This window comes from Giraffa tippelskirchi, chromosome 5 (genome assembly GCF_054371585.1).
Source record: "Giraffa tippelskirchi isolate mGirTip1 chromosome 5, T2T-mGirTip1v1.2.pri, whole genome shotgun sequence".
Classification (NCBI taxonomy): Eukaryota; Metazoa; Chordata; class Mammalia; order Artiodactyla; family Giraffidae; genus Giraffa; species Giraffa tippelskirchi.
The window spans coordinates 131,819,758-131,846,947 of NC_137279.1; the positions used below are offsets into that span (position 1 = coordinate 131,819,758).

The 27,190-nt window shown below is 40.9% G+C and overlaps 1 protein-coding gene and 1 long non-coding RNA gene across 4 annotated transcripts in view; one reads left to right on the forward strand and one right to left on the reverse strand.

The window, feature by feature from the left end:
• Positions 1-155: 155 nt before the first annotated feature.
• LOC145507964 (uncharacterized) lies at positions 156-27,159 on the reverse strand. The gene is made up of 5 exons (XR_014055258.1): positions 27,028-27,159; positions 26,428-26,556; positions 10,934-11,070; positions 3,186-3,351; positions 156-1,468 (listed from the first exon to the last, which is right to left on the reverse strand). It is a non-coding gene; the product is annotated as an uncharacterized LOC145507964 (long non-coding RNA).
• LOC145507962 (guanylate-binding protein 7-like) overlaps positions 3,316-27,190 on the forward strand; it is a 47,756-nt gene continuing 23,881 nt past the window's right edge. For 2 of the 3 annotated variants that reach the window (XM_081495510.1, XM_081495511.1), the window contains exon 1: positions 24,503-24,557. Coding sequence is in view for 1 of the 3 variants with exons in the window: in XM_081495509.1 (XP_081351635.1) it covers positions 3,316-3,505; positions 10,964-11,088 (315 nt within the window). In the remaining 2 variants the exon portion in view is untranslated. Of the gene's footprint in view, positions 3,506-10,963; positions 11,089-24,502; positions 24,558-27,190 lie in introns of those variants that run through there. The other variant, XM_081495509.1, reaches the window with a different exon arrangement.

A 27,190-nucleotide genomic window follows, 5' to 3' on the forward strand; every position in this document is an offset into this window, starting at 1 on the left:
AGTTTCTGGTTTAGGTACCTCAGTGTACTTTGAATGAAAAAAAATACATTGTAAACTCTAGAACTCCTATACAAAGCTTTATCAGTATTTAATATCAGAAAGGGAATCTACAATTCCTCTTGTTTATAACTGCTCACCTCAAAATTAAGCAGTTATTTTTCAAATAAAAGTGAGTTTATTCAGGAATAGCAAAGGAAGTCTCATTCCAAAATAGCAAGCTATAGAGAAGCCATGGGCAAATCTAACAAAGAAAGAAGAACATTATTTAATGGAGAAAAGGAAGGAGTTGGGAAAGATGATTTTGAAAACAAGTTCATTGGTGAAAAATAAGAGTTCACGGCGATGACTCATCCTCATTGGCTGAGTTGCTGGGGAGTCAGTTCTTCTAGGAGATGCAATGTACATTTTTTCCTGTTGAGGGCTGTCACTGATGACTCCCTTGTTGAAGATTTTTCCCTTAGGGTCTGTAATGACAGTTCTTCTTATAACTGACCTCCAAACATATTGCATGAGAGCTCTTCTTTCTGGCCAGCTGACTCAATATGAGTGGCATCTCTTTATTAATTCTCACATAACACAGAAGTAAAAGATCATTTTATTCTCCCAACTCTGCTCCCAATCCACTCTAGATTAAAAAAATAATAATAATAAATTTTAGAGAGGCATTATGTTTAAAAAAATTCATGCTTTTTTCTGACAAAAGGATTTTAGATACCTTACAATTCTTGGCAATTTGCAGCTTACACAAAGCACTGATACATTATAACACATTGTCTAACTTGTTCACTGTTGAAACAGTACATTAATGAAGGAAAAGTTTTTAAAAATTATAGAGAATCTATATGTTATCAACTGTACAGTAATGAATCAGGTAGGAATTATTGTTTTTCCTACAACATTGATAAGAAAATGGTGGCTTATGGAGTTAAGTTCATTTTCAGGGTCTCAACAGAAAATAAGTGACATGAGCTGGAGAAATATCAATAACCTCAGATATGCAGATGACACCACCCTTATGGCAGAAACTGAAGAAGAACTAAAGAGCCTCTTGATGAAAGTGAAAAAGGAGAGTGAAAAAGTTGGCTTAAAGCTCAACGTTCAGAAAACTAAGATCATGGTATCTGGTCCCATCACTTCATGGGAAATAGATGGGGAAACAGTGTCAGAATTTATTTTTTTGGGCTCCAAAATCACTGCAGATTGTGATTGCAGCCATGAAATTAAAAGACGCTTACTCCTTGGAAGGAAGGTTATGGCCAACCTAGATAGCATATTTAAAAGCAGAGACATTACTTTGCCAACAAAAGTCCGTCTAGTCAAGGCCCTGGTTTTTCCAGTGGTCATGTATGGATGTGAGAGCTGGACGGTGAAGAAAGCTGAGCACCGCGGAATTGATGCTTTTGAACTATGATGTTGGAGAAGACTCTTGAGAGTCCCTTGGACTGCAAGGAGATCCAATGAATCCATCCTAAAAGAGATCAATCCTGGGTGTTCATTGGAAGGACTGATGTTGAAGCTGAATCTCCAATACTTTGGCCACCTCATGCGAAGAGTTGACTCATTGGAAAAGACCCTAATGCTGGGTAGGATTGGGGGTGGGAGGAGAAGGGGATGACAGAGGATGAGATGGTTGGATGGCATCACCAACTCGATGGACATGGGTTTGGGTAGACTCCGGGAGTTGGTGATGGACAGAGAGGCCTGGCGTGCTGCAATTCATGGGGTCGCAAAGAGTTGGACATGACTGAGCGACTGAACTGAACTGCCCTCAGGTTTGAACCCTGACAGCTCAACTCCAAAACCTGTACTTGGACTTCACGGGGCAGCTCTGAGTTCCTCCAACCTGACTCTTCCCCCATCACTGTCCTCCCTCTCAGCTGTTACCACTGGATCTCCCCAGCCTGCTCACCTTCCTCTTGGGCTGTGTCCTCCCACTTGCTTATAATTAGAGAGGGAAACGTTATGTTTCAGGCCAAAGCCTCTACTTTCATTCAGCCTCCCTCCCTGTCTTCAGAGACACTCAATTGTAAAGCAATACTTATATAGAATTTGCTATGCACCAGCATGATTTTAAGAGTATTGCAAGCATCATGAGATATTTAACCCATCTAATGACCCTAATGACAGATGGATCTTTATTCTTTGTGTCACCATTTTACAGAAGAGAAACCTGAGGTCCACAGAAATTAATCTTCCCAGTCATCACATAGTTACTTAAGTATGATAACATGTGGTGATCTTGTCTTTAGTATTGTCTTTCAGAAAACAATATTATGGTTAAAGGTCTCTGACAGCTGTCTGTCTTTTGAGATCATGAAACACGCAATCACGTTGATGAAAAATTTTATAGGAGAGCTTGGCCCACATGGGAGACTCTGACATATCTAGGTAGACCTTAGAATACAGGTTTCTTGCCTCTCTTCCCTTTCAGTTCAAAAAAAATAAAATACAAAGTCTTGTAATTTCAGATAATAAAATAATTTTTACATGTATAAATTTGTTAGGTAATTTACACTGTTATGGTCTTGTTACATTTGAAAGAGAATGGCTATCTTTATCTTAATTTCTTTCTCTCACAATCACTTCTCCTCCAGCCTGTTCCTGCTCCCACCGATTCCCTGCATCTGTTCTCACTGAGAACACTGATCACATTCATTTTTGCTATGTCCGCAAGTTCTTCCCAGATTAAACTCTGTGTAAATTCAACCCCCAACATACTAAACACCATTCCCTTCTCACTTCTTTCTTAGCATTTATCATTCTCTAATAAACATATGTGTATCTAGTTTTTTCATGTTCTATATTATCTGTCTCCTCCACTAGAAGAGAGCTCCACAAGGCAGGGGTTTGTCTCCATATTGTTCACTGTTTGCTTCTGAGCGCCTAGGACAGTGTCCAGCACAAGGTAGGTTCTCAATAAATATTTGTGCAATTAATGAGTGACCAAATCATTCTGGAATTCCAGAAATGGTGTCTGGTCACTCCTCATCCCCTTCATGTCCCATCTGCCCCTAATGTCCCTCAAACGCGTGTGTTCTCAAGGCTCCATCATCAATGCTTTGTGTTCTCATTCAATTCACCGCATGCCCCCCGTGGACAGGTTGCTTTAGGGTTCATTAAGGATCCATGAGGTAATATATATAATTTACCTGTACAGGCCTTAGCACACTAGGCTGAATACTTACCTTTCAGAAATACACAAAGAATAGAGAATTGATGTACAGTTTCCACAAGCAGAAGGCTGATTGGGCATTGCGAGAGATGACTTCCGGATCTTGTGTTTTACTGAGTTCTTCCTCTGGGTTACAGCTTCCCATGACATCTGGATCCATTGTAATGGACCCCATCTGTCTAGTGGAAAACCAGAAAAGTCAACTGTCAGTAAATCCCAAAACACTGAAGATTCTTGAGCAGATATCTCAGCCTGTGGTGGTGGTGGCCATGGCAGGGCTCTATCGGACCGGGAAGTCCTACCTGATGAACCGCCTGGCAGGATACAACCACGGTGAGTGTTTTTCAGTGTTGTTCAGGACATTTGCTTGGAAGCAGTGATAATGCAGGCTGCTGATCCTCCTCCTCTAGGGTCCTGTTAAGGAAGAGTCTAACCCACCCACTGAAGAAAACTTCCAATTCTCACCACCAAATTTATAACTCCAAACCCATCTCGCCACAATGTTCACTCTTCTGTCCAGTAATCTAGATCTCTCAACCTCATCAAAACATCTACCTCTTTCATCTTGACCCCACCCGCTGCAATCTCCTCTGGGGCTCATCTTGAACAATTACTGCCTTCGTTTCTCCTTCATCACTTTTGCCCTACACCACAGAGTCATTTCCAGGTCACACAAATGTTGTTTAACATGCCCTGTTTCTTTTAAAAGAAAGAAATAACCTATAATGGAAAAGAATCTTAAAAACAATATCTGTCTATATATTAGATATTGTTTTGCACTTTCTCTCCCTCTTTCTCCCCGAATCACTTTCCTGTACACCTGACTCTAACACAACATTGTGAATCAATGATACTTCAATTAAAATAAATAAATGAATAAAGTATTTTAAATGCACTTTTTAAAGAGGGATGGAAGGAAGAACAGATAGCAAAATTCCTGCATCTTATATCTCAGTGGGACAGCCATCCTTTTTTTTAACTTTGATAAATCATACTCCGAATCTCTGTTTAGTCTTTTCTTATATGTAGAACTATAAGACATACATCGTGCTCAGTGGAGCAGATGTGTCTGACTCTTTGTGACGCTTTAGACTTAGACTGCCAGGTTCCTCTGTCCAGTGATATTTCTGGCAAGAATACTGGAGTGGGTTGCCATTTCCTCCTCCAGGGGATCTTCCTGACATAGGGATTGAATTCGAGTCTCCTGTAAATCATGCACTGCATGCATATTCTTTACCACTGAGCCGCTGGGGAGGCCCATAGATGTATATACATACACATAATAAAGCTGATGTATGTAAAGTGATTAGTTGTTTAATCACTGCCCATTTCAAGAAATAAAACATCACCAACATACAAAACCCCAAATCACACCGTCTCACACTCTCTTTAGAACTCATCAGTGTTTTGATTTTCATGGTGCATTTTTTCACCATTCCTATTTAGACATAGTTTTTCAATCTTTGTATATATTTATAAAAAGTGGCTTCAACTTAATATAGGGCATTACATTGTGATATTTATTGGTATCTTGCTTCATATTCTCCAGAAGTTTATAGGGTTCATCCAGTTTGACAAATGTAGCTGTAAATTATTTTTATTCCTTTTAAATATGCTACTGATTGTGGACAGCACAATTTATCCACTTGTTGATGAACATTGGTATTATTTGTAGCTTTGATCTTTTATGAACAGTGCTGTCATGAACATTCTTATATCTATATCTTTGTGCATATGTACACTACCTACCCTTGTGGCATATGCCCAGGAATGGGCTTCCTGGGTCTAGGAATACATACATTTTAAACCCCTCTAGATAATATCACATAATCTTTGAAGCTTATATTCATTCTATGTGCTTATTAGCATAAACTGAGAATTCTCCATAGCATCACAAAAATTAGTAAAAACACTAACCTTTTTTGCTCATCTAGTGTTTGTATAGTTGCATAGTTATTTGCTCCATTGCAAATAAATTTGAGTACCTTATCATATATTTATTTGCTATTTGCATTTGCTATTTCAATAAGTTGATTTTTTTCCTAGCAGGATATTTCTCTTCTTCTTACTGATTTTTAGGACAATCTGCTTATATCTCCTTCAGCATTTCTGCCTAAGAAAGTCGCTCACCATTTCTTTCCTAATGTCTTCCTCTGTGGCTTAGAGGCTCATCACAATTAGGGGCTAGAACCTCAGTCCACTAAACTCTAAAGATCCCGAGGATTATATCACTGTCTCTCCATGGACTCTTGCTTTATTGCTGTGTCTGTAAGTCTCTCCCACTCTCTTTATTCTGCCTTTCTTCTTCTCTCATTTTTGCTTTGCAATCTCCCATTGGCTTCACACAAAACATTTAATCTTTGTTTTCCTTTTATAAGAACCCTTGACCACCAGTCAAGGGAGAACAATTTCCTTTGTCCAGCTTAGTTAATTAGTAGGTCAGTTTGGGAGAGATTAAAGATTTGAGAACTCTAAGGAAACTTTATCAGTGAAGGGATTTTGACAACATTGTTTTTCACTCTTCATGAGATAATATCAGGTAATGAGATTTCCCTTACTGAGGAAGTCCTTAACTTAGTCAAGTTTTACAACACCTGAATTGTGACTCACCACCTTAGTCATTGGATTAAAGATTTACTGAGCACGGCCCCGCCCATCAGAACAAGACCCAGTTTCCCCCTCAGTCAGTCTCTCCCGTCAGGAAGCTTCCATAAGTCTCTTGTTCTTCTCCATCAGAGGACAGACAGACTGAAAATCACAGTCACAGAAAACTAACCAATCTGATCACATGGACCACCGCCTTGGCTAACTCAGGGAAACTATGAGCCATGCCATGTAGGGTGACCCAAGACGGATGGGTCTTGGTGGAGAGTTCTGAAAAAACATGGTCCCCTGGAGAAGGGAATGGAAAAACAGTTCAGTATTCTTGCCTTGAGAACCCCATGAACAGTATGAAAAGGCAAAAAGATAGGACACTGAAAGATGAACTTCCCAAGTCAGTAGGTGCCCAGTATGCTACTGGAGATCAGTGGAGAAATAACTCCAGAAAGAATGAAGAGACGGAGTCAAAGCAAAAACAACACCCAGTTGTGGATGTGACTGGTGATGGAAGTAAGAGCAATATTGCATAAGATCCTGGAATGTTAGGTCCATGAATCAAGGTAAATTGGAAGTGGTCAAACAGGAGATGAAAACAGTGAACATCGACATTTTAGGAATCAGCAAACTAAAATGGACTGGAATGGTGAACTTAACTCAATTGACCATTATATCTACTACTGTGGGCAAGAATCCCTTAGAAGAAATGGAGTAGCCCTCATAGTCAAGGAAAGAGTCCAAAATGCAGTACTTGGATGCAATCTCAAAAACGACACAATGATCTCTGTTCATTTCCAAGGCAAACCATTCAATATCACAGTAATCCAAGTCTACGCCACGGCCAGTAACCCTGAAGAAGCTGAAGTTGATCGGTTCTATGAAGACCTACAAGACCTTCTAAAACTAACACCCAGAAAAAGGTCCTTTTCGTTATAGGGCACTGGAATGCAAAAGTAGGAAGTCAAGAGATACCTGGAGTAACAGGCAAATTTGGCCGTGGAGTACAGAATGAAGCAGGGCAAAGGTTAATAGAGTTTTGCCAAGAGAATGCACTGGTCATACCAAACATCCTTTTCCAACAACACAAGAGGAGACTCTACACATGGACATCCCCAGATGGTCAATACCAAATTCAGATTGATATATTCTTTGCAGCCAAACATGGAGAAGCTCTATATAGTCAGCAAAAACAAGACTGGGAGCTGACTGTGGCTCAGATCATGAACTCCTTATTACCAAATTCACACTTAAATTGAAGAAAGTAGGGAAAACCACTAGACCATTCAGGTATGACCTAAATCAAATTTCTTACAATTATACAGTGGAATCGACAAATAGATTCAAGGGATTAGATCTGATAGACAGAGTGCCTGAAGAACTAGGATGGAGGTTTGTGACATTGTACAGGAGGCAGTGATCAAGACCATCCCCAGGAAAAAGAAATGCAAAAAGGCAAAATGACTGTCTGAGGAGGCCTTAGAAACAGCTGAGAAAAGAAAAGACGGGAAAGGCAAAGGAGAAAAGGAAAGATATACCCATTTGAATGCAGAGATAGCAAGGAGAGATAAGAAAGCATTCCTCAGTGATCAATGCAAAGAAATACAGGAAAACAATAGAATGGGAAAGACTAGAAATCTCTTCAAGAAAATTAGAGATACCAAGGGAACATTTCATGCAAAGAGGGGCACAATAAAGGGCAGAAATGGTATGGACCTAACAGAAGCAGAAGATATTAAGAAGACATGGTAAGAATACACAGACGAACTATACAAAAAATATAACCACGAAAAATAACCACGATGGTGTGGTCACTCACCCAGAGCCAGACGTCCTGGAATACAAAGTCAAGTGGGCCTTAGGAAGCATCACTACGAACAAAGATAGTGGAGGTGATGGAATTCCAGTTGAGCTATTTCAAATCCTAAAAGATGATGCTGTGAAAGTGCTGCATTCAATATGCCAGCAAATTTGGAAAACTCAGCAATGGCCACAGGACTCGAAAAGGTCTGTTTTCATTCCAACCCCAAAGAAAGGCAATGTCAAAGAATGCTCAAAACTATTGCACAATTGCACTCATCTCACATGCTAGTGAAGTAATGCTAAAATTCTCCAATCCAGGCTTCAATAATAAGTGAAATGTGAACTTCCAAATGTTCAAGTTGGTTTTAGAAAAGGCAGAAGAACCTGAGATTAGATTGCCAACATCCATTGGATCATCAAAAAAGCAACAGAGTTCCAGAAAAACATCTACTTTTGCTTTATTGACAATGCCAAAGCCTTTGACTGTGTGGATCACAACAAACTGTGGAAAATTCTGAAAGAGATGGGAATACCAGACCACCTGACCTGCCTCTTGAGAAATCTGTATGCAGGTCAGGAAGCAACAGTTAGAATTGGACATGGAACAACAGACTGGTTCCAAACCGGGAAAGGAGTATATCAAGGCTGTGTATTGTCACCCTGCTTATTTAACTTATATGCAGAGTACATCATGAGAAATGCTGCGCTAGATGAAGTACAAGCTGGAATCAAGATTGCCGGGAGAAGTATCAATAACCTCAGATATGCAGATGACACCACCCTTATGACAGAAAGCAAAGAAGAACTAAAGAGCCTCTTGATGAAAGTGAAGTGGAGAGTGAAAAAGTTGGCTTAAAACTCAACATTCAGAAAACTAAGATCATGGCACCTGTCCCATCACTTCATGACAAATAGATGGGGGAACAGTGACAGACTTTAATTTTTGGAGCTCTGAAATCACTGCAGATGGTGACTGCAGCCATGAAATTGAAAGATGCTTACTCCTTGGAAGAAAAGCTATGACCAACCTAGACAGCATATTAAAAAGCAGAGACTTTACTTTGCTAACAAAGGTCCATCTAGTCAAAGCTATGGTTTTTCCAGTAGTCATTTATGGATGTGAGAGTTGGACTATAAAGAATGCTGAGTGCAGAAAGATTGATGCTTTTGAACTGTGGTGTTGGAGAAGACTCCTGAGAGTCCCATGGACAGCAAGGAGATCCAACCAGTCCATCCTAAAGGAAATGAGTCCTGAATATTCATTGGAAGGACTGATGCTGAAGCTGAAACTCCAATACTTTGGCCACCTGATGTGAAGAACTGACTCATTTAAAAAGACCCTGATGCTGGGAAAGATTGAGGGCAGGAGGAGAAGGGGATGAAATGAGGATGGCATTACTGACTAAACGGACATAAGTTTGAGTAAACTATGGGAGTTCAGGATGGACAGGAAGGCCTGGCGTGCTGCAGTCAATAGGGTCGAAAAGAGTTGGACACGATTGAGTGAATAAACTGAACTGAACCCCAGTCATATCACAGGAAGAACAAAAACCAAACAAACTAAACTCATGCCCAGTTAGGTGGACAATCAGGCCCAGGTCACTGCTCTCTTTGTCTCATTGTGATGACTTCTTTATCTGCTCTTTATCTCAAATACCTGACACTGGTGAACTCTAGTAACACCTTGTCTTTTCTCCTTGGTGGAACTGGGAGCTCAGGTTGTTCTGTATTAATCAGCAAGAAGTCAAATGCCATCAAGATGTAAAGGGGTACAGATCATCTCAGGTGTTATACTCACACTAAGCAGAACACACAGGACATGGCAGCTGATTGGCCTGACCCATGCTGAACCATGCTCCCCTAGGTACTTGATCATATCCATTTCTATTCTCAGTTGAATGGAGCATTGCCTATGGCAGACAGTCAAAATCTTGGAGTATGGATAAGATACATTGCCTGCAGCTTCTTCAACATATATCTCACCTCCTCTCCCATTGTGGGTTTAAACCTTTACAAAGAAGGGCAAGCAATTCTCACAGGTCTTGTTGAATTTTCTGCTGTTACATGCCCACTTCAGTCAATGAACAAAGAATTCATCCTTTTTTGAAGAGAAGAACAGAAATAAGGAAAATACAGAGAAGAAGGGGAGGAAAAATATCTGACAGAAACTGATGTATAGTCCAGGTGCTGTAAGTACACAGATAATCCACTTAAAGGGTAACTGAAGACATTCAAAGGGGTGGGTGGACAAGTTCAAGGGCACAAGCAGAGGGATTTGATGACGGATATGGAGCAGTCAGAAGGTGGCAGGAACAATAACCAGGTAGCTTTTATTGTTGTAGCCATGCGATCTGGGAAACAAACTCACTCAGAAGGACAATGCAGGTAGTGGAGTGCAGTTTATTACACCGGCAGGCCCAAGGCAGAGTCTTCTCTTAGCCAAAGACCCTGACCAGCATTTGTGAAAATCTTTTATACCCCATGTGTATGTGTCCAAACTCACTACCTCAAATTCTTTGAGACTTACATAAACAAAGGAAGGGTAAACACAATCACAATAATCTCATCATTTATGTGTTATGTGTTCAAACAGTTAAACAATTGGCCAATAATCAATAAGCCCAAGGTTACACCCCTATAGGTACAGAAAAATTTATGGCCTGTCCGGAGACAGGGGTGATTAGTGTTTTCTCTTAGGCGATGAGTAACCTGGATACGATCTTCAAAGTTCCCCTGTCCAGAGGGGGTCTTATCCTTCTGTTATCGTTTCCGTAGGCACTAAGCACAGAGTTTAGAGTCCATTAGAGAGGTGGCCAAGCATGATCAGCATGGACAGGCCTAAGATGGAGTCCAGGCCCTATGAATTCCCTCTTCATTATAATTCGTGTAGAGTGAAGAGGCAAGCAATGTGTGAATTCCAGAATTATCAAAGATCAGAGATAATGGATGATGCTAAATGAAAGATGTGACCAAGGTAGAGGAACAGAGACACTGGGGCATTGTGGTAGATGAGGGTGGAAGCAAGGGGAACAGGAGCCTGACTTCTAGTCTCCTGCTGGTACTTCTCACTGGTAAATATCCATCAGAAAGGATGGATGATATGGGGGATCTTCAGTGTCAGATAAATACAGAAAGTTTAATATAGTTTGCATTATTTCTAGAGTGTGACACAGTTAGAGCCATTAATGGTAGGAGATGAATAGGGGAAACAAAGTGTTCCTTGAGAAGGTTTTGAATATGTATAGAGGTTGGATTTTCTGTCCTTGATAAAATGGAAGTATCTTCCTCCCAGGCAGGCATTCATCTGCGCACAAGTTCATCCAAAGCAACCCCTGGGCAGTCTGGACTATTGCTCTTACTTACTGTGTGTTGTATTCTTGTCTTTCTGTGCAGGTCTCCCTCTGGGCTCCACAGTGAGGTCTGAAACCAAGGGCATCTGGATGTGGTGTGTGCACCATCCCTCCAAGGAGAACCACAACTGGTCCTTCTGGACTGAGGATCTGGGCGATGTGGAGAAGGTAAGGCAGGAAATCTTCTTTACTCTTGAGACTCCATTTACATTTCAATTTCCCACCTCAATTCAATTTTTATGACATGTTCTTATAAACTGCAAATCCTATTATGAATGATAAGACCAAATGCTCTTTCCTTGAATTAATTATTTGATAAAATATACACTTCAGTTGATAGGGATAAACTTTATTATTTTTAACACTGGGGTGAAAGATACAGTGAATGTCTCTCAGCCCTGTCCAACTCTTTGCAACCCCATGGACTATACTGTCTATGGAATTCTCCAGGCCAGAATACTGGAGTGGGTAGCCTTTCCCTTCTCCAGGGGATCTTTCCAACCCAGAGATCCAACCCAGGTCTCCAGCATTTCAGGCAGATTCTTTACCAGCTGATCCACACGGGAAGCCCAAGAATACTGGAGTGGGTAGCCTATCCTTTCTCCAGAGGATCTTCCTGACCCAGAAATCGAACCGGGGTCTCCTGCATTGCAGGTGGATTCTTTAGCAACTGAGCTATCAGGGAAGCTCATACAAGTTAAAAAATATTTATTGGGCATTTGAATCCTGAGGATGAAGTGTAACAGATATCTCAGTGAGTTAGAGACCCAGAGCTGAGTTGGGGAGATATATATTCAGTGTTATCAGTACAGGGAACCAAGAGGAAAAGAATGTGAGAATCTATCCCAGTTGTTCAGGTTCCTGAAAACTTCCTTATGAAAACTATAACCCATTCAGTCAATGGGATCTAGTCGTTGAAGTGTGTGGAGTTGATGAGTTGATGGTGGTGTAGGTAGGAACCATTAACATAGGATTTCTCTGAATAATGTATTTTTCAAATCTCCAGAAAAGTTTCAGCTATCCCAGGAACATTTTAGGTTCTGAAGATGAATTCTTCACTGACTTATTTAGAAGCATGAGCTGCTTTAACCAAGAACTTTGTAAACGGGATAATTTTAGAAACTTTGTCTTTACAGTGTTAGTTGTAATCAAACTTCTCTACTTATTTATAGTAATGTGCATCTATATAAGAAAGCAGTAGCATTGAATCTTTGGCCTTCATCATTGCAGAAAAGAGCTGGTACATAAACTCAGAAATTCTAAATTTAAAAATCCAGATTTAATGTATTCAATAAACACATTAGTGTCAACCCAAGTTGGTCTACTGATTCGTAATAGACTGTAATTTGCATGACCCTCTTCTTTTTATCTAACTGCATTTTTTCAAGGAACCAAAGTGCACTGATAGCAGAACTACTTGTTGCTCATATTGGTATAAAGTATCTTGATAGTATATATGATGATGATTTAGTTGCTAAGTCATGTCCAACTCTTGCAACTCCATGGACTGTAGCCTTCCAGGCTCCTCTGTCCATAGGATTCTCCAGGCAAGAATACTGGAGTGGGCTGCCATTCCCTTCTCTAGGGGATCTTTCCCGACCCAGAGATTGAACCCAGGTCTCCTGTACTGCAGGTAGATTCTTTACCTTCTGAACTATCAGGGAATCCCACTTAAGTGATTACCAACATGATTACCATGGTCTGATACACAAAAAATAAAAACAAGCAATTCTGATTGAATTAGTTAATTTAAATAAATGGAAAACAAGTTGAAAGATAATGATTAATTCTGGTAAACTGTTGAGAAGAGCAAGAAACAAATATAAGAGGAAGAACATTCGCAATCTATAATACAGTCCTGGAGATCAGTTCTTTAAGTTATAATGAGTCCTTATATAACAGTGAGGAAACAGCAACAAGCACATTTTTACATGGGCAAAAACACACAAAGAGAAAATGTGTTTAACTTCACTGATAATAAATGACATACAAGGTAAAATTAGGAGGGACCTGTGTCACCTCCCAGATGGGCCAGAAACAGCAGTTTGGACAGAACACTAGCTGCCAAGGGTTCCAGGAAATTGGGGGTCTCTGTTAACTGCTAGGGAGAGTGCAAATTGGCACAAATATAATTCAAAGATTTAAAAGCAAGTACTGCTGATACAGAATCCACATTTAGTAATCCGTCTTAACAGACTTATTAACCCAAGTTGAAAACGGCATATGTTGTAGTATATTTGTTGCAGGATTGTTGTAATTGCAGAAGACTAGAAACAACTCTATTTTTTATCATTTTTATTTATTTATTTTATTTTAATTTTGGGTTGTGCTTTGTCTTTGTTGCTGTGCAGGCCTTTCTTTAGTTGCAACAAGTGAAGTCTCACCCTAAATGCAGAGTGCAAGCTTCTCATTGTGGTGGCCTCTCTTGTTGTGGAATACAGGCTCTAGGACACTCAGGCATCAGTACTTGGAGTACATGGGCTCAGTCATTGCAGCTCCCGGCTCTAGAGCACAGGCTCAAAAGTTGTGACGCACAGGCTTAGTTGCCCCACAGCATGTGGAATCTTCCGGATCAGGGACGAACCAATGTCTCCTGCACTGGCAGTTGTATTCTTAACCACTGAGTTACCAGAGAAGCCCTGGAAACAACTTTCAAGCCCCTATGTCATATACCAGTGAGATAAATCCTGAAACTCACTTGCAAAGGTATACTTAGCAGTCTCTAGAATGAAAAAAAGGAAACTCTTTGTGCTGGTGTGGGAAAATCTAAGATATGGAAAGTGTGCATAGCTGTATTACTGATTGAAAAAAATTATGAATGTATGCATTAGTTATCATCTATCTTTGAAAATACAAAAGAAGTTGGTGTCCATGAGCACAACATGAATAGTCCTTCATGTTTGATGTAAGACATAAGAGGGTTACTAACTTTGCATGACCCTTTCTTCTGTGACATTCATATTTTGCAAGAATTCTTACATATTGAAACATAAGTACAGTTATTAAAATTAAGAACAGAATAATGTATGGAACGAAAAAGTTCCTATGACAAGGTGAAAGGATTATATACTACTAGAAATAACATGTCAGCTCAACAGGAAATACCTACTTGTTACAGTAGGAAATGGAAACTATATGATGTGCATCCTAACTTTCTTGTCATTTGGAGTTCTCGTTAAGGCATTGAAATTTAGTCCCTAATTCTTTACAGAAAAAGGGTCCCTGGGTATGTTTGCTAAAATGTTCTCTAAGTACTAACCTTAGATTTAAAAATATGGTGATTTCAAAGGAAAATTTCTCTTCAACTCAACATTTTAGGAATTCTTAGCTGTCTGATGCTTGACCATTGTACTTAGAATAAATTGCTGGCAATTCCCCAATAGGACAAATTGTCTTGATTTGAGGAATTTGAGCCCAACACAGATATCCCTAACCCAGGCCCCCAGCCCGAAACCCTGATCTGTTACCATCCGTTTCTCCTTACCATCTCCGATCTCCTGATTTACTAAGATTGGGTCTAGTGCCCTTCTCTGTGATGCCATTGTATCAGATTTCCCTCAGACCACAGGATTTTTGTGTAATTTTAATACTGAAATGATCTATTTATATTTTGTCTCCTACTGCCTCATGATCTTGTCTTTTTGATGTTCTTCACTGTCTGTGTAGCTCCCACCACAAAGCCTACCACATAAGCCCCAGGTATTCAAACAAGGCATGTGAATAAATACATGAGCTTCCACCCATCAGGGCCACAAACTGCCGTGGCAACCCACTCCAGTATTCTTGCCTGGAGAATCCCATGGACAGACGAGCCTGGTGGGCTACAGTCCATGGGGTCGTAAAGAGTCAGACACGACAGAGTGACTTTCACTCACTTGTGGGTATTAATTGGAGTCAGCATCTAAACAAATACAGCACACATTATTCTGAAATATTTTACTACTAATTTCCACACAAAACTTAGACAGGGGAACCTGACGGGTGACAGTCCATGGGGTCGCAAAGAGTCAGACACGACTTGGCGACTAAATACAACAGCCACATGGAAAAAATAACCTTTTGGAGTTCCAATCTGTGATTGTTCATAATGTTTGTCTCCTACTTAATCACTAGGACAAAACACCCTTAATTGCACCCTGCAACTACATAAATTGACTCTGGATTCTGTCCAAACCATGAGGATGAGTAAAATTCCTCATTGCTGCCTCATTTCCTATGCAAGAGACTTTATTAAGATAACTCATGTGAGGACATTGAACACTCTATATGACAGATTTTGTGCAATGTCATTCATTAATTAATACTCCTCAAGTAAACGTATGACAAGGGATTTCAACACCCATCACCTAGCAGAAAGTTTTTTTAATATATATGATTTCTCTTTTTCAGAGGAAAAGTACTTTCCTGTTGGGTATATGTTCTTCTATGAGTATCAAAGAATCTAGTATAATTTTAAAGATTTACTATTCACAGAAAGGCTTCCTTCATAGCTCAGTTGGTAAAGAATCCATCTGCAATGCAGGAGACCCTGATTCGATTCCTGGGTCAGGAAGATCTCTTGGAGAAGGGATAGGCTACCCATGCCAGTTTTCTTGGGCTTCCCTTGTGGCTCAGCTGGTAAAGAATCTGCCTACAGTGTGGGAGACCTGCGTTGGATCTCTGGGTTGAGAAGATCCCCTGGAGAAGGGAAAGGCTACCCACTCCAGTATTCTGGCCTGGAGAATTCTATGGAGTTGCAAAGAGTTGGACACGACTGAGAGACCTTCACTTTCGCTTATTCACAGAAAAGTATAAAAATAATAAACTGCAATCCTAATAGTGAGCTAAAAATGCTGTTCATAAGGGAATACAAATGTTCACATGTCTGATTTATTTATTCTTGTTCTTGTTGTTTATTCACTAAGTTGTGTCTGACTCTGCAACCCCTTGGACTGTAGCCCACTAGGCTCCTCTGTCCATGGGATTTCCCAGGCAAGAATACTGGAGTGGGTTGCCATCTCCTTCTCCTTTCCAACATAGGGATCCAACTCACATCTCCCGCTTGGCAGGCAGATTCTTTACCACTAAGCTACCTGGGAAGCCTCTGATCTACTTATTATTGATATATAAATGTTCTCATTAACAGAACAGTATTGCACCTATTATGAATTGAGTTATTCATGGCCAACATGCCCAAATTTGTCTACAACAATAACTTTGATTATCTAGAAAAGGGTGTGGAATATGGGCAAAAAATTCATTCCTTCATATTATTGGTGAAGTAAAAGTCTTAAAGAAATTCCTCTTCATAACAACATAAAAAGAGAACATTTTATGTAATTGAATAAACAGTACCCAGTACATGTGTATCAGTAGACTGAAATGACTAGAAAGAATAAACTCACGTTATTTGTATATCTAAGCAAATGAGTCCTTTACCATTGCAGTTTTTAGCTAGTATAGAGCATGTTTCCTTAAGATCAATGAGATCTTGTTTTCCATAAGCAGACAGGATGGCACAATTTACTATTACATGCTAAACTTTCTGTACCTTGCTTCAGAGAGTCAAACTCATGCTAAATTGGAAGCTGAATAATCGATTTTTTTGATACTTGAAAGAATAATCTAATGTCTTTCATCTCCCTGAGAAGAAAGAGTTACAGCCAGGATTGAAACTATGTTAAGATTCCAAGGTGTCAAGGAGCCTGTAAATACAATTACCATATGTCCCAGCTATTCCACATTTGTGGAATAGTACCGGGTAGACTCCGGGAGTTGGTGAGGGACAGGGAGGCCTGGGGTGCTGCAGCCCATGGGTTTGCAGGGAGTCAGACATGACTGAGGGATTGAACTGAACTGAACTGAATAGGAAATTACCCAAAACACAGGAAAACAGTAATTCAAAATGATATAGGCACTGAGATCTTCTTTGTAGCATTATTTATATTAGCCAAGATATGGAAACAACCTAAGCGCCAGTCAATGACTGAATGGATAGAAAAGATGTTATATATATATATAATACTCAGCCATAAAATAGAATGCAATTCTGACATTGGTGACAACATGGAGGGACCTTGACAGTATAATGCTGAATGAAATAGATCAAGTGAAGAAAGACAAATGCCATATGATTTCACTCACATGAGGAGACAAAGAAAAGCAAATGAACAAACAGGGTAAAACACACAAACAAAAAAAACCCTCATAGATACAGTGAACAACTGGTGGTTAGTGAGGCAAGGGGGGCTGGGGCGGAGGAGGTGGACAAATGGTGAAGGGGGTCAACTGTATGGTGATAGGAGACAACTAGACTTGTGGTGGTGATCATTTTTTGTGTATACAGAAATCAAATTGTAATACTTAACATGAAACTTTTGAGGTTAAAAAATAGGGAAAGGATCCTTGCCCAGCTGTCTCCAAAGAAAATTTCTAAAAAGGAGATGGACAAATGAGCTTTCTTCCGGCTAGAAACATGAAGAATTCACCATCATTTACGTTTACCTGGTGCACAGTATACAAGAGCGTTCACTTGTCCCTGGTATCAACGTTTTGGTTTGTTTGCCACATAAACAGTAGATTTTTTGATCAAAGTAAGAAGCTGATTTCCTAGCATTAGTTCTATTTCAAAGCAGTCCTGCCCCTACTTTCATTTGCAATATCACTTCTAATAACCATAAACTGTATTTCACATTTTGTCCTAAAATTGACACCAGCACTTTACATTCATGAAGAAAGGTGGAGATAAACTTTAGAACTTATCATTATAAAATGTTAATCAGTCAGAACAAGAAAGGAAAGGCAAGGGAGGAGACAGGCAGAATTCATGCATTGTTGCCCAATTTTTCTCAAATTAGGGTTAAATATAGCCTGAAACTCTATGGACACTGACTTATCATTTGAGTACCTGACACCAATTCCTTGAAAGCTTACGTAAGAAATAACTTTTGAGAGCAGCCAAAGTGGCATTATAGAAAGACCCTGAGCTTACTTCCTCTCATGAGCACACCAAACCAAATATCTGCAAAATAGCCATCAGTGAAAAAGACAGGAACACACCAGAATAGATCTTCTACAATTAAAGACATAAGGAGGGAATGACAAAGAGATGCGTAGAAGAGGCAAAATCATGATATCATCAGATCCCATAGTCCCTGGGTGAATGAACCTCCAACTGGAGAGTAATTGTCTTGCAGAGGTTCTCACGCAGGAATGAGAGTTCTGAGCCCCACTTCAGGCTCTTGAACACAGGACTCCAGCACAAGGAAGATGAGCCCCAGAGCATCTGGCTTTGAAGGCCGATAGGGCTTAGCTGCAGGAACCCCACAGAACTTAGGAAAACAGAGACTTCAGTCTAAAAGGGTTCACACAAAATTTCACTCACACGAGGACCCAGGGAAAAAGCAGTTACTTGATAGGAGCCTGGGCCAGACCTACTGGCTAATTCTGGAGTCTCCTGGAGAGGCAGGGTAGTAATTGTGGCTCACCCTGAAGACCTAGACACTGGAAAGTGAAAGTGAATGGATTAATCAATCAGTTGTGTCTGACTCTTTGCAACCTCATAGACTGTAGCTCACCAGGCTCCTCTGTCCATGGGATTCTCCAGGGAAGAATACTGGAGTGGTTTCCCTTGCCCTTCTACAGGGGATCTTCCCCACTAAGGAATTGAACCTGGCCCTCCCAAATTGCAGGCTGATTCTTTACCATCTGAGCCACCAGGGAAGCCCAAAGAATACTGAAGTGTGTTGCCATGCCCTCCTCCAGGGGATATTTCCCACCCGTGGATCAAACTCGTGTCTCTTACATTTCTTGCATTGGCAGGTGGGTTCTTTACCACTAGCGTCAACATTGGGGTGGCAGCCATAACTGGGGAACTTTGAACCACATGAACACTCTCGGCAGCTGCCGTATTGACTCTTTAGTGCCAAGATCTTGCCCTACCCAATAGGCTGAGGACAATTTTACAGACTCCTATACCATTAAGCTCACACATGTTTGCACTGTAGTATAGGGGTCCCAGAAGGAGAAGAGAAAGTGGAAACGGGATGAGAATATAACTGAAGACATAATAGCTGAAATCTCCCTAACCTGAGAAAGGAAACAGTCACTCAAGTCTAGGACATGCAGAATGTCCCATATAGGATGAAGCCAAAGAGCAATACACCAAGATACATTGTAATTAAAAGGACAAAAAATAAAGATAAAGAGACAATATTGAAAGAAGCAAGGGAAAATAAACAAATAACATGCAAAAGAACTCCCATAAGCTATCAGCTAATTTTTCAGCAGAAACTCCACAGGCTAGATGAAAAATGGCATGATATAGTTAAAGTGATAAAAGGGAAAAACCAAAACCAAGCCTGCTCTATGCAACAAGGCAATCGTTAAGACTTGATGGAAAAATCAAAAGCTTTACAGATAAGCAAATGCTTAAAGGGTTCAATACCACCAAACCACCACGACAACAAATGATAAAGGAATTTCTTCTAGGCAACAATGGCCACAAGTAGAAACAAGAAAAGTTATGAAATTAAAGGCTCACCAGTAAAGACAGATGTACAGTAAAGGCAGAAAATCAGCCACACACAAAGCTAGTATGGAGGTCACAAGACGAAAGTAGTAAAACGGTCTCTAACCACAACGAGCAGTTAAAAGAGACACAAAATAACTAGATGTAAAATAGGCTATCAAAAACAGCAATCTTGAAGGGAGGAGAGTACAAATGTAGGGTTTTGAAAATGAGAGATCAACAACTTAAAACAATCACATATACATATAGCTGGAGAAGTAAATGGCAACCCACTCCAGTATTCCTGTCTGGAGAATCCCATGGACTGAGAAGCCTGGTGGGCCACAGTCCAAAGGGTCACAAAGAGTTCGACACGACTGAAGTGACTCAGCATGCATGCATACACGTAGCTTTTCATTAAAAAAAGAAAGAAAGAAAGAAACCTTTTGGTAACTGCAAACGAAAAATCTATAATAGATATACACACACAACACAAGGAAAAAGGAATCTAAACACAACATTACAGTTAGTCATCAAATCACAAGCTGCTGCTAAGTCACTTCAGTCGTGTCCGACTCTGTGCGACCCCATAGATGGCAGCCCACCAGGCTCCGCCATCCCTGGGATTCTCCAGGCAAGAATACTGGAGTGGAGAGGGCAAAAGATGAAGAAAGAGGAAAAGAAGACCTACAAAAACATTTCCAAAACAATTCACCAAATGGCCATAAGAATATACATATTGATCATTATATTAAGGGAAAATATCCAAAATGCGCCAACCAAAAGACATAGAGTGGCTGAATGGAAACAAAAACAAGACCTGTGTATATGCTGCCTACAAAGGCTCACTTCAGATCTAGAGACACACACAGTGTGAAAGTGAGTGTATGGAAAAGAGATTTTGTGCAAATGGAAATCAAATGAAAGTCAGAAGAGCAACACTTAGACAAAATACTCTTTAAAATAAAAGAGAGAAAGACACTACCTAATCAATCAAGGGAACAATCCAAGAAGAAGCTATAACAATGCTTATCCTATGGCTCAGACAGTAATCTGCCTGCAGTGCAGGAAACCCAGGTTTGATCTCTGGGACCTGAAGATTCCCAAGGAGAAGGAAATGGCAACCAACTCCAGTGTTCTTGCCTGGGTAATCCCATGCAAAGAGGCCCTGTGGGTACAGTCCATGGGGTCACAGACGAGTTGGCATGACTCAGCAATGAAACAACAACAAAAATACACATGCACCCAGCATAGGACCACCTCCATATACAAGGTAAATCTTAGACATATAACAGAGCAGATATGGAGATAGTTTGGAGATAATGGAGTAGTTTGTGTCTCCTCACACAGGGCATTAAGTAGGCACTGGTGGGGGTCCTCAGAGACCTAAAGAGACAGGAGGAAGCCCCTTGCGACCAGGTAAGACTTGGGAAAGAGGACAAGGAGGGAAAGTGGAGGCAGGGTGGGACCAGCGCACCTGTGGGTTTCGGGGGTGCAGAGAGGCTCTGATGCTCAGAGGGGCCCACTCACCGAAGGGGGATCGGCGAGGACAGAAAGGCAATTTTGTGGATCCAATGATTGGAAGGGAACCCGGCCAGCATATCTTCTCACCCTCTGATGCTCAGGCAAGCCTGTTGGGGTACCCTGCCCGAACTCCTACTCTCCTCTTCCCCCTCAGAGTGAAGGCACAGTGAAGGGACTGGCGGGAATGGAGAGTGACCTTGAGGGGTTGGAGGGAAAGGCTGCCAGAGACTCTCCTGCCTGCTCAGGCCCTGGCCAGCCTAATGGGGTCCTAGGCTTGAAATTTCAACCCCCAGGGTCCCTTCTGGGTGAATGGATCCTGGGCCGGAGCACCCCACCTTAGGCCTCTTCTAGCCATGTAGGTCCCCTCTGGGCCACACCCACCCTCTGAGGCCTTTCCTGGTGCATGGGACCCCAGGCCTGAAGTGCACACCCTGGGCCCCCACCCGCACCAAGGCCTGTTATGGAAATGTGGGTCCTGGCAGCCCGAGTGCCACCCTTGCCAGGGCTTCCTGGCTGTGTGGGTCCCCCTTCCAAGGCTTGCTGTAGCTGCACCGGCCCTTGCAGGGGTTCCTGTGGAAATCTGCATCTCTGATGGCCTGTACAGGCACCTGTGCTCAGAAGCAGCTCCAGGAGCAAACGCTGGTGAGAAAAGCACACACACAGGTAGACTGACCCAGCAGGGCCAGAGAGCTGCCTAGAGGCCCTGCAGGCCTGCCTGGGGGTGTGGGGGTAGGTTGTAGCTCACCGTAGGAGTAAGGACACTGAGAGAGAAGGCACCAGGGAATTTTTTATTTTTTATATTATTATTTTTTTTGTTTTAGTTTTTTTACCTTATTTTATAGTTTTTATTTATTTATTGATTTTGCTGTTGTGGTTCTCCTTTCTTTGTTGCTGTTTCATTTTTATTGTTATTTTTCTAAAGTATATTTTTTATTCTTTTCATTTTACCTTAGCTTTTATTCTGTGTTATTGTTCTTCTCTTTACTGTTTGTTGCTTTTTGTCTTTTTCCCACACAGCATGGCTTGCAGGGGCTTGGCTCTCAGGCCAGGGATTGGGCTTGAGTTCTTGCGGTGGGAATGCTGAGTCCAACCCACTGGACTAACAGAGAATTTCAGGTCCCAAGGAATATTAATCAGTGTGAGATCTCCTGGAAGTCCTCATCTCAGCACCAAGACCAATAGATGAAAAGATGTAACATGTTCCAGGGTTGGAAGAACCAATATTAGTCAGATAACTGTACTACCCAAGGCAATCTACAGATTCAATATAATCCCTATCAAGTTGCCAATGGCATTTTTCACAGAAATAGAACTAAAATATCTTAAAGTTGGGAAGGAGACACAAAATTAGTAAACAGAAATCTATTGCACTCAATACACTAAAAATGAGCCATCAGAAAGATAAATTAAGGAAACAACCCCATTTACCATTCCATAAAAAACAATAAACAACATAGGAATAATCTTAGCTAAGAAAAGTGCTTCGCTCAATATGCCAGAACATTTGGAAAACTCAGCAGTGGCCACGGGACTGGAAAAGGTCAGTTTTCATTCCAATCCCAAAGAAAGGCAATGCCAAAGAATGATCAAACTACTGCACAATTGTACTCATCTCACATGCTAGCAAAGTAATGCTCAATATTCTCCAAGCTAGGCTTCAACAGTACATGAACCATGAACTTCCAGATGTTCAAGCTGGGTTTAGAAAAGGCAGAGGAACCAGAGATCAAATTGCCAACATCCGTTGGATCATCAAAAAAGCAAGAGAGTTCCAAAAAAACATCTATTTCTGCTTTATTGACTATGCCAAAGCCTTTGACTGTGTGGATCACAACAAACTGTGGAAAATTCTGAAAGAGATGGGAATACCAGACCACCTGACCTGTCTCTTGAGAAACCTGTATGGAGGTCAGGAAGCAACAGTTAGAACTGGACATGGAACAACAGGCTGGTTCCAAACCGGGAAAGGAGTATGTCACCCTGCTTATTTAACTTCTATGCAGAGTACATCATGAGAAACGCTGGGCTGGATGAAGCACAAGCTGGAATCAAGATTGCCAGGAGAAATATCAATAACCTCAGATATGCAGATGACACCACCCTTATGGCAGAAAGCAAAGAAGAACTAAAGAGTCTTTTGATGGAAGTGAAAGAGAAGAGTGAAAAAGTTGGCTTAAAACTCAACATTCAGAAAACTAAGATCATGGCATCTGGTCCTATCACTTCATGGCAAATAGATGAGGAAACAGTGTAAACAGTGACAGACTTTATTTTTTGGGGTTCCAAAATCACTGCAGATGGGGACTGCAGACATGAAATTAAAAGATGCTTGTTCCTTTAAAGAAAAGCTATGACCAACCTAGACAGCATATTAAAAAGCAATGACATTACTTTGCCAACAAAGGTCTGTCTAGTCTAAGCTATGGTTTTTCCAGTAGTCATGTATGGATGTGAGAGTTGGACTGTGAAGAAAGCTGAGCACCGAAGAATTGATGCTTTTGAACTGTGGTGTTGGAGAAGACTCTTGAGAATCCCTTGGACTGCAAGGAGATCCAACCAGTCCATCCTAAAGGAAATCAGTCCTGAATATTCATTGGGAGGACTGATGCTGAACCTAAAACTCCAATACTTTGGCCACCTGATGCGAAGAACTGACTCTTTAAAAAGACCCCGATGCTGGGAAAGGTTGAAGGCAGGAGGAGGAGGGAACAACAGAGGATGAGATGGTTGGATGGCATCACCGACTCAATGGACATGAGTTTGAATAAACTCCGGGAGTTAGTGATGGACAGGGAGGCCTAGCGTGCTGCAGTCCATGGGGTCACAAAGAGTTGGTTACGACTGAGTGACTGAACTGACTGAACTGAAGGAGACAAAAGACATGCATCAGAATACCAGTATTTTTCACACATCTAGAAGAAAAATTTTTCAGTGCATATGTAAACAAAAGGCTCCCAAAATCCAATTAGGGGGGAAGACTGAGGGTGGGTTTGTGAACTTGAGTGTGAAGGAAGTGATGTCATTATTCCCACCTCATCTGGTTTTCTTCCTCAAAGAATAAAAAGGAAAGAAAGAAAGAAAATCTAACAACTAACGTCCCCAGAAAAGGTCATGTGATTTAGACTTGATTTCCTCTTCTTTTGGGGCTTCCATGATAGTTCAGTTGGTAAAGAATCTGCTAGCAATGCGGGAGACCCCTGTTCGATTCCTGGGTCGGAAAGATCTGCTGGAGAAGGGATAGGCTACCCACTCCAATATTCTTGAGCTTCCCTTGTGGCTCAGCTGGTCAAGAATCTGCCTGCAATGCAGCAGACATGGGTTCGATCCTGGGTTGGGAAGATCCCCTGGAGAAGGGAAAGGCTACCCATGCCAGTATTCTGGCCTGAAGAATTCCATGGACTGTATAGTCACTGGGGTCACAAAGAGTTGGATGAGACTGAGCGACTTTCCTATCACTTCCTTTCTTCTCTATTTATCATCCCAACCCATAACAGGATGGGTGTAACATCCTATTCCATTTTCTGTTTCAAACGACAAGCATTTTCCCAGAACCAAACACAAGAGGTGCTCAGAAACAAGCAAGGAGAGCTGAGAAATTCTTTCCTGGCTGCAGAATACACACAAAGTAAGTACACCCCTTAAATTTACTTCTAAGCACTTTTTTGTTGATTAGAAAGAGCAATAAATCCCCCAGCATAGTGCCCACACTTTGGGAGGGGAGGCAGGAGGGTGTGGATGGAGCAAAGGATGAGCAACCTGCAGAGAGATTTCTTCCTGCAACTCAGTATCTAGGTTTGGAACTGAGGCAGCTGCAAGGCAACAGCCTGTGAACCGTGTCCTGGATGGATGCTCCTCCTCCAGCACCCATCCAAGAGTGCAGAAAGGAGCCCACCATGGAATAAGAAAGTGTGCATCCTAACTCTTCTGAGGAAAGGGGGCTGAAGTGCTTCCTAGGACTGCATGACCCAATACCTATCTCTTCACAGAGGCACTGGTTGGGGCTGTTTCCCCTGCCCCTACCTCCTCGACTCTGAGTGCATCCTGATTGTACCCTGCTGGGCACTGAAAAAAAAGCAGAGAGAGTGGAAGTCCCATAATATACAGACTATGTAAACTCTAAGAGACAAACAATATTATTTTTGTATTAAGAATATTTAACAATCTATGGGGGAAGGATGGGAAGAAGGGATTGTTAAGGAGTTTGGGACCAACATGTACTCACTGCAATATTTAAAATGGATAACCAACAAGGTCCTACTGTATAGCACACGAAACTGCAATATTACGAGGAAGCCTAGATGGGAGGGAAGTTTGTGAAAGAATAGATAGATACATATATATATATGACAGAGTTCCTTTGCTGTCCACCTGAAACTATCACAACATTGTTAATCAGCTGTACTCAATATAAAATACAAAGTTTTTAAAAAATATTTAATATTCCACATACTATGAAACTGTATTATATGGAATAATTCAATCTTAGTCTCATTAATCAACTATAAATAATAGCTTTAAGGTCTAATCGTGTTGGTTCATCATGCACTGTTTTTTGGGTTTTTTTAATTTCTTTAATTAGTTTATTTTCTATTTTTTAACTTTACAATATTGTATTTGTTTTGCCATACATTGACATGACTCCACCATGGGTGTACATGTTTTCCCCTTCCAAAACCCCCCTACCACCTCCCTCCCCATCCCATCCCTCCGGGTCATCCCGGTGCACCAGCCCCGAGCACCCTGTATCATGCATTGAACCTGGATTGGTGATTCTTTTCACATATGATAATTTACATATCATGCACTGTTTTTAATACCTTGCCCATACAAGAACTGCCTCATAATAACTTCTGGTATTTCCTGAAAATACAAGGATCAGAATACTTTTAACCATCACTTCAGATAACTCTTCTGAACAATGGCCTTTGGAAAATGTTATTCATCTGCCATGTAGTAATATTATTTCATTCTACTTGGTTAGTTTTAAAGTGAAAAGTTTCTTGGTTTGGGTACCTCAGTTTACTTTGAATTTTAAAAAATACATTGCAAACTCATGGACTCTTACACAAAAATTATCAGTATTTAATATCAAAAAGAAAGTCTATAATTCTTCTTGCTTATGACTGCTCACCTTAAAAATTAAACAGTTATTTTTCAAGTAAAAGTGGGTTTATTCAGGAATAGCAGAGGAATTATAATTAGGGAGTAGCAAGCTACAGGAAAATCATGAGCAAATCTCACAAAGAAAGAAGAACATTATTTTATTGAGAAAAGGAAGGAGTTGGGAAAGATTATTTTGAAAACAAGTCCATTAGTAAAAAAAAAAAAAAGAGGTCAGGGTGATGACCCATCCTCGTTGGCTGAATTGCTGGGGGAGACAATTCTTCTAGGAGATGCAGTGTACATCTTTGCCTGTTGGGGACTGTCACTGATGACTTCCTTGTTGAAGAATTTTTCCTTTGGGTCTATAATTGACAGTTTTTCTTATAACTTACCTCCAGTCATACTGCATGAGAGCTCTTCTTTCTGGCATGCTGACTCCATTTGAGTGAAGTTTCCCTTTATTAAGTTTCATATAACACAGAAGTAAAAGGTCATTTTGTTCTCCCATCTCTGCACCCAATCTACTATAGGGAAAAAAAAAAAGATACATTTTAGAGAGGAATTCTGCTGAAAAAAATTCATGTTTTTTTTAAACGTTTTAGATACCTTGATTATTTACAACTTACAGGAAGGGCTAGCAGATTATTACATTTTCTAACATGTTCATCATTAAAACAGTACATTAATGCAGGAAATTTTCTTAAAATTTTCTGAGAGCCTATATGTTATCAGCTGTACAGCAATGAATCAGGTAGGAATTATTCTTTTTCCTACAACATTGATAGAAAATGGAGGCTTCCAGAGTTAAATTCCTTTTACAAGGTCTCAACAGCAAACAAGTCATGTGAACCCTCCGATTTGAACCTTGGCAGTCCAACTCCAGAACTTGTACTTGGACTTGGCAAGGCAGCTCTGAGCTCCTCCAGCCTGACTCTTTCCCCATCACCACCCTCCCTCTCAGCTGTTCCACTGGATCTCCCCAGCCTGCTCACCTTCCTCTTGGGCTGTGTCCTCCCACTTGCTTGTAATTAGAGAGGGAAGTGTCACTGTTTCAGGCCAGAGCCAATCCTCCATTTTCATTCAGAAGTTATCTTCCCTCTCTTCAGAGGACTCAACTGTAAAGCAATACTTACATAGGATTCACTATGAACCAGC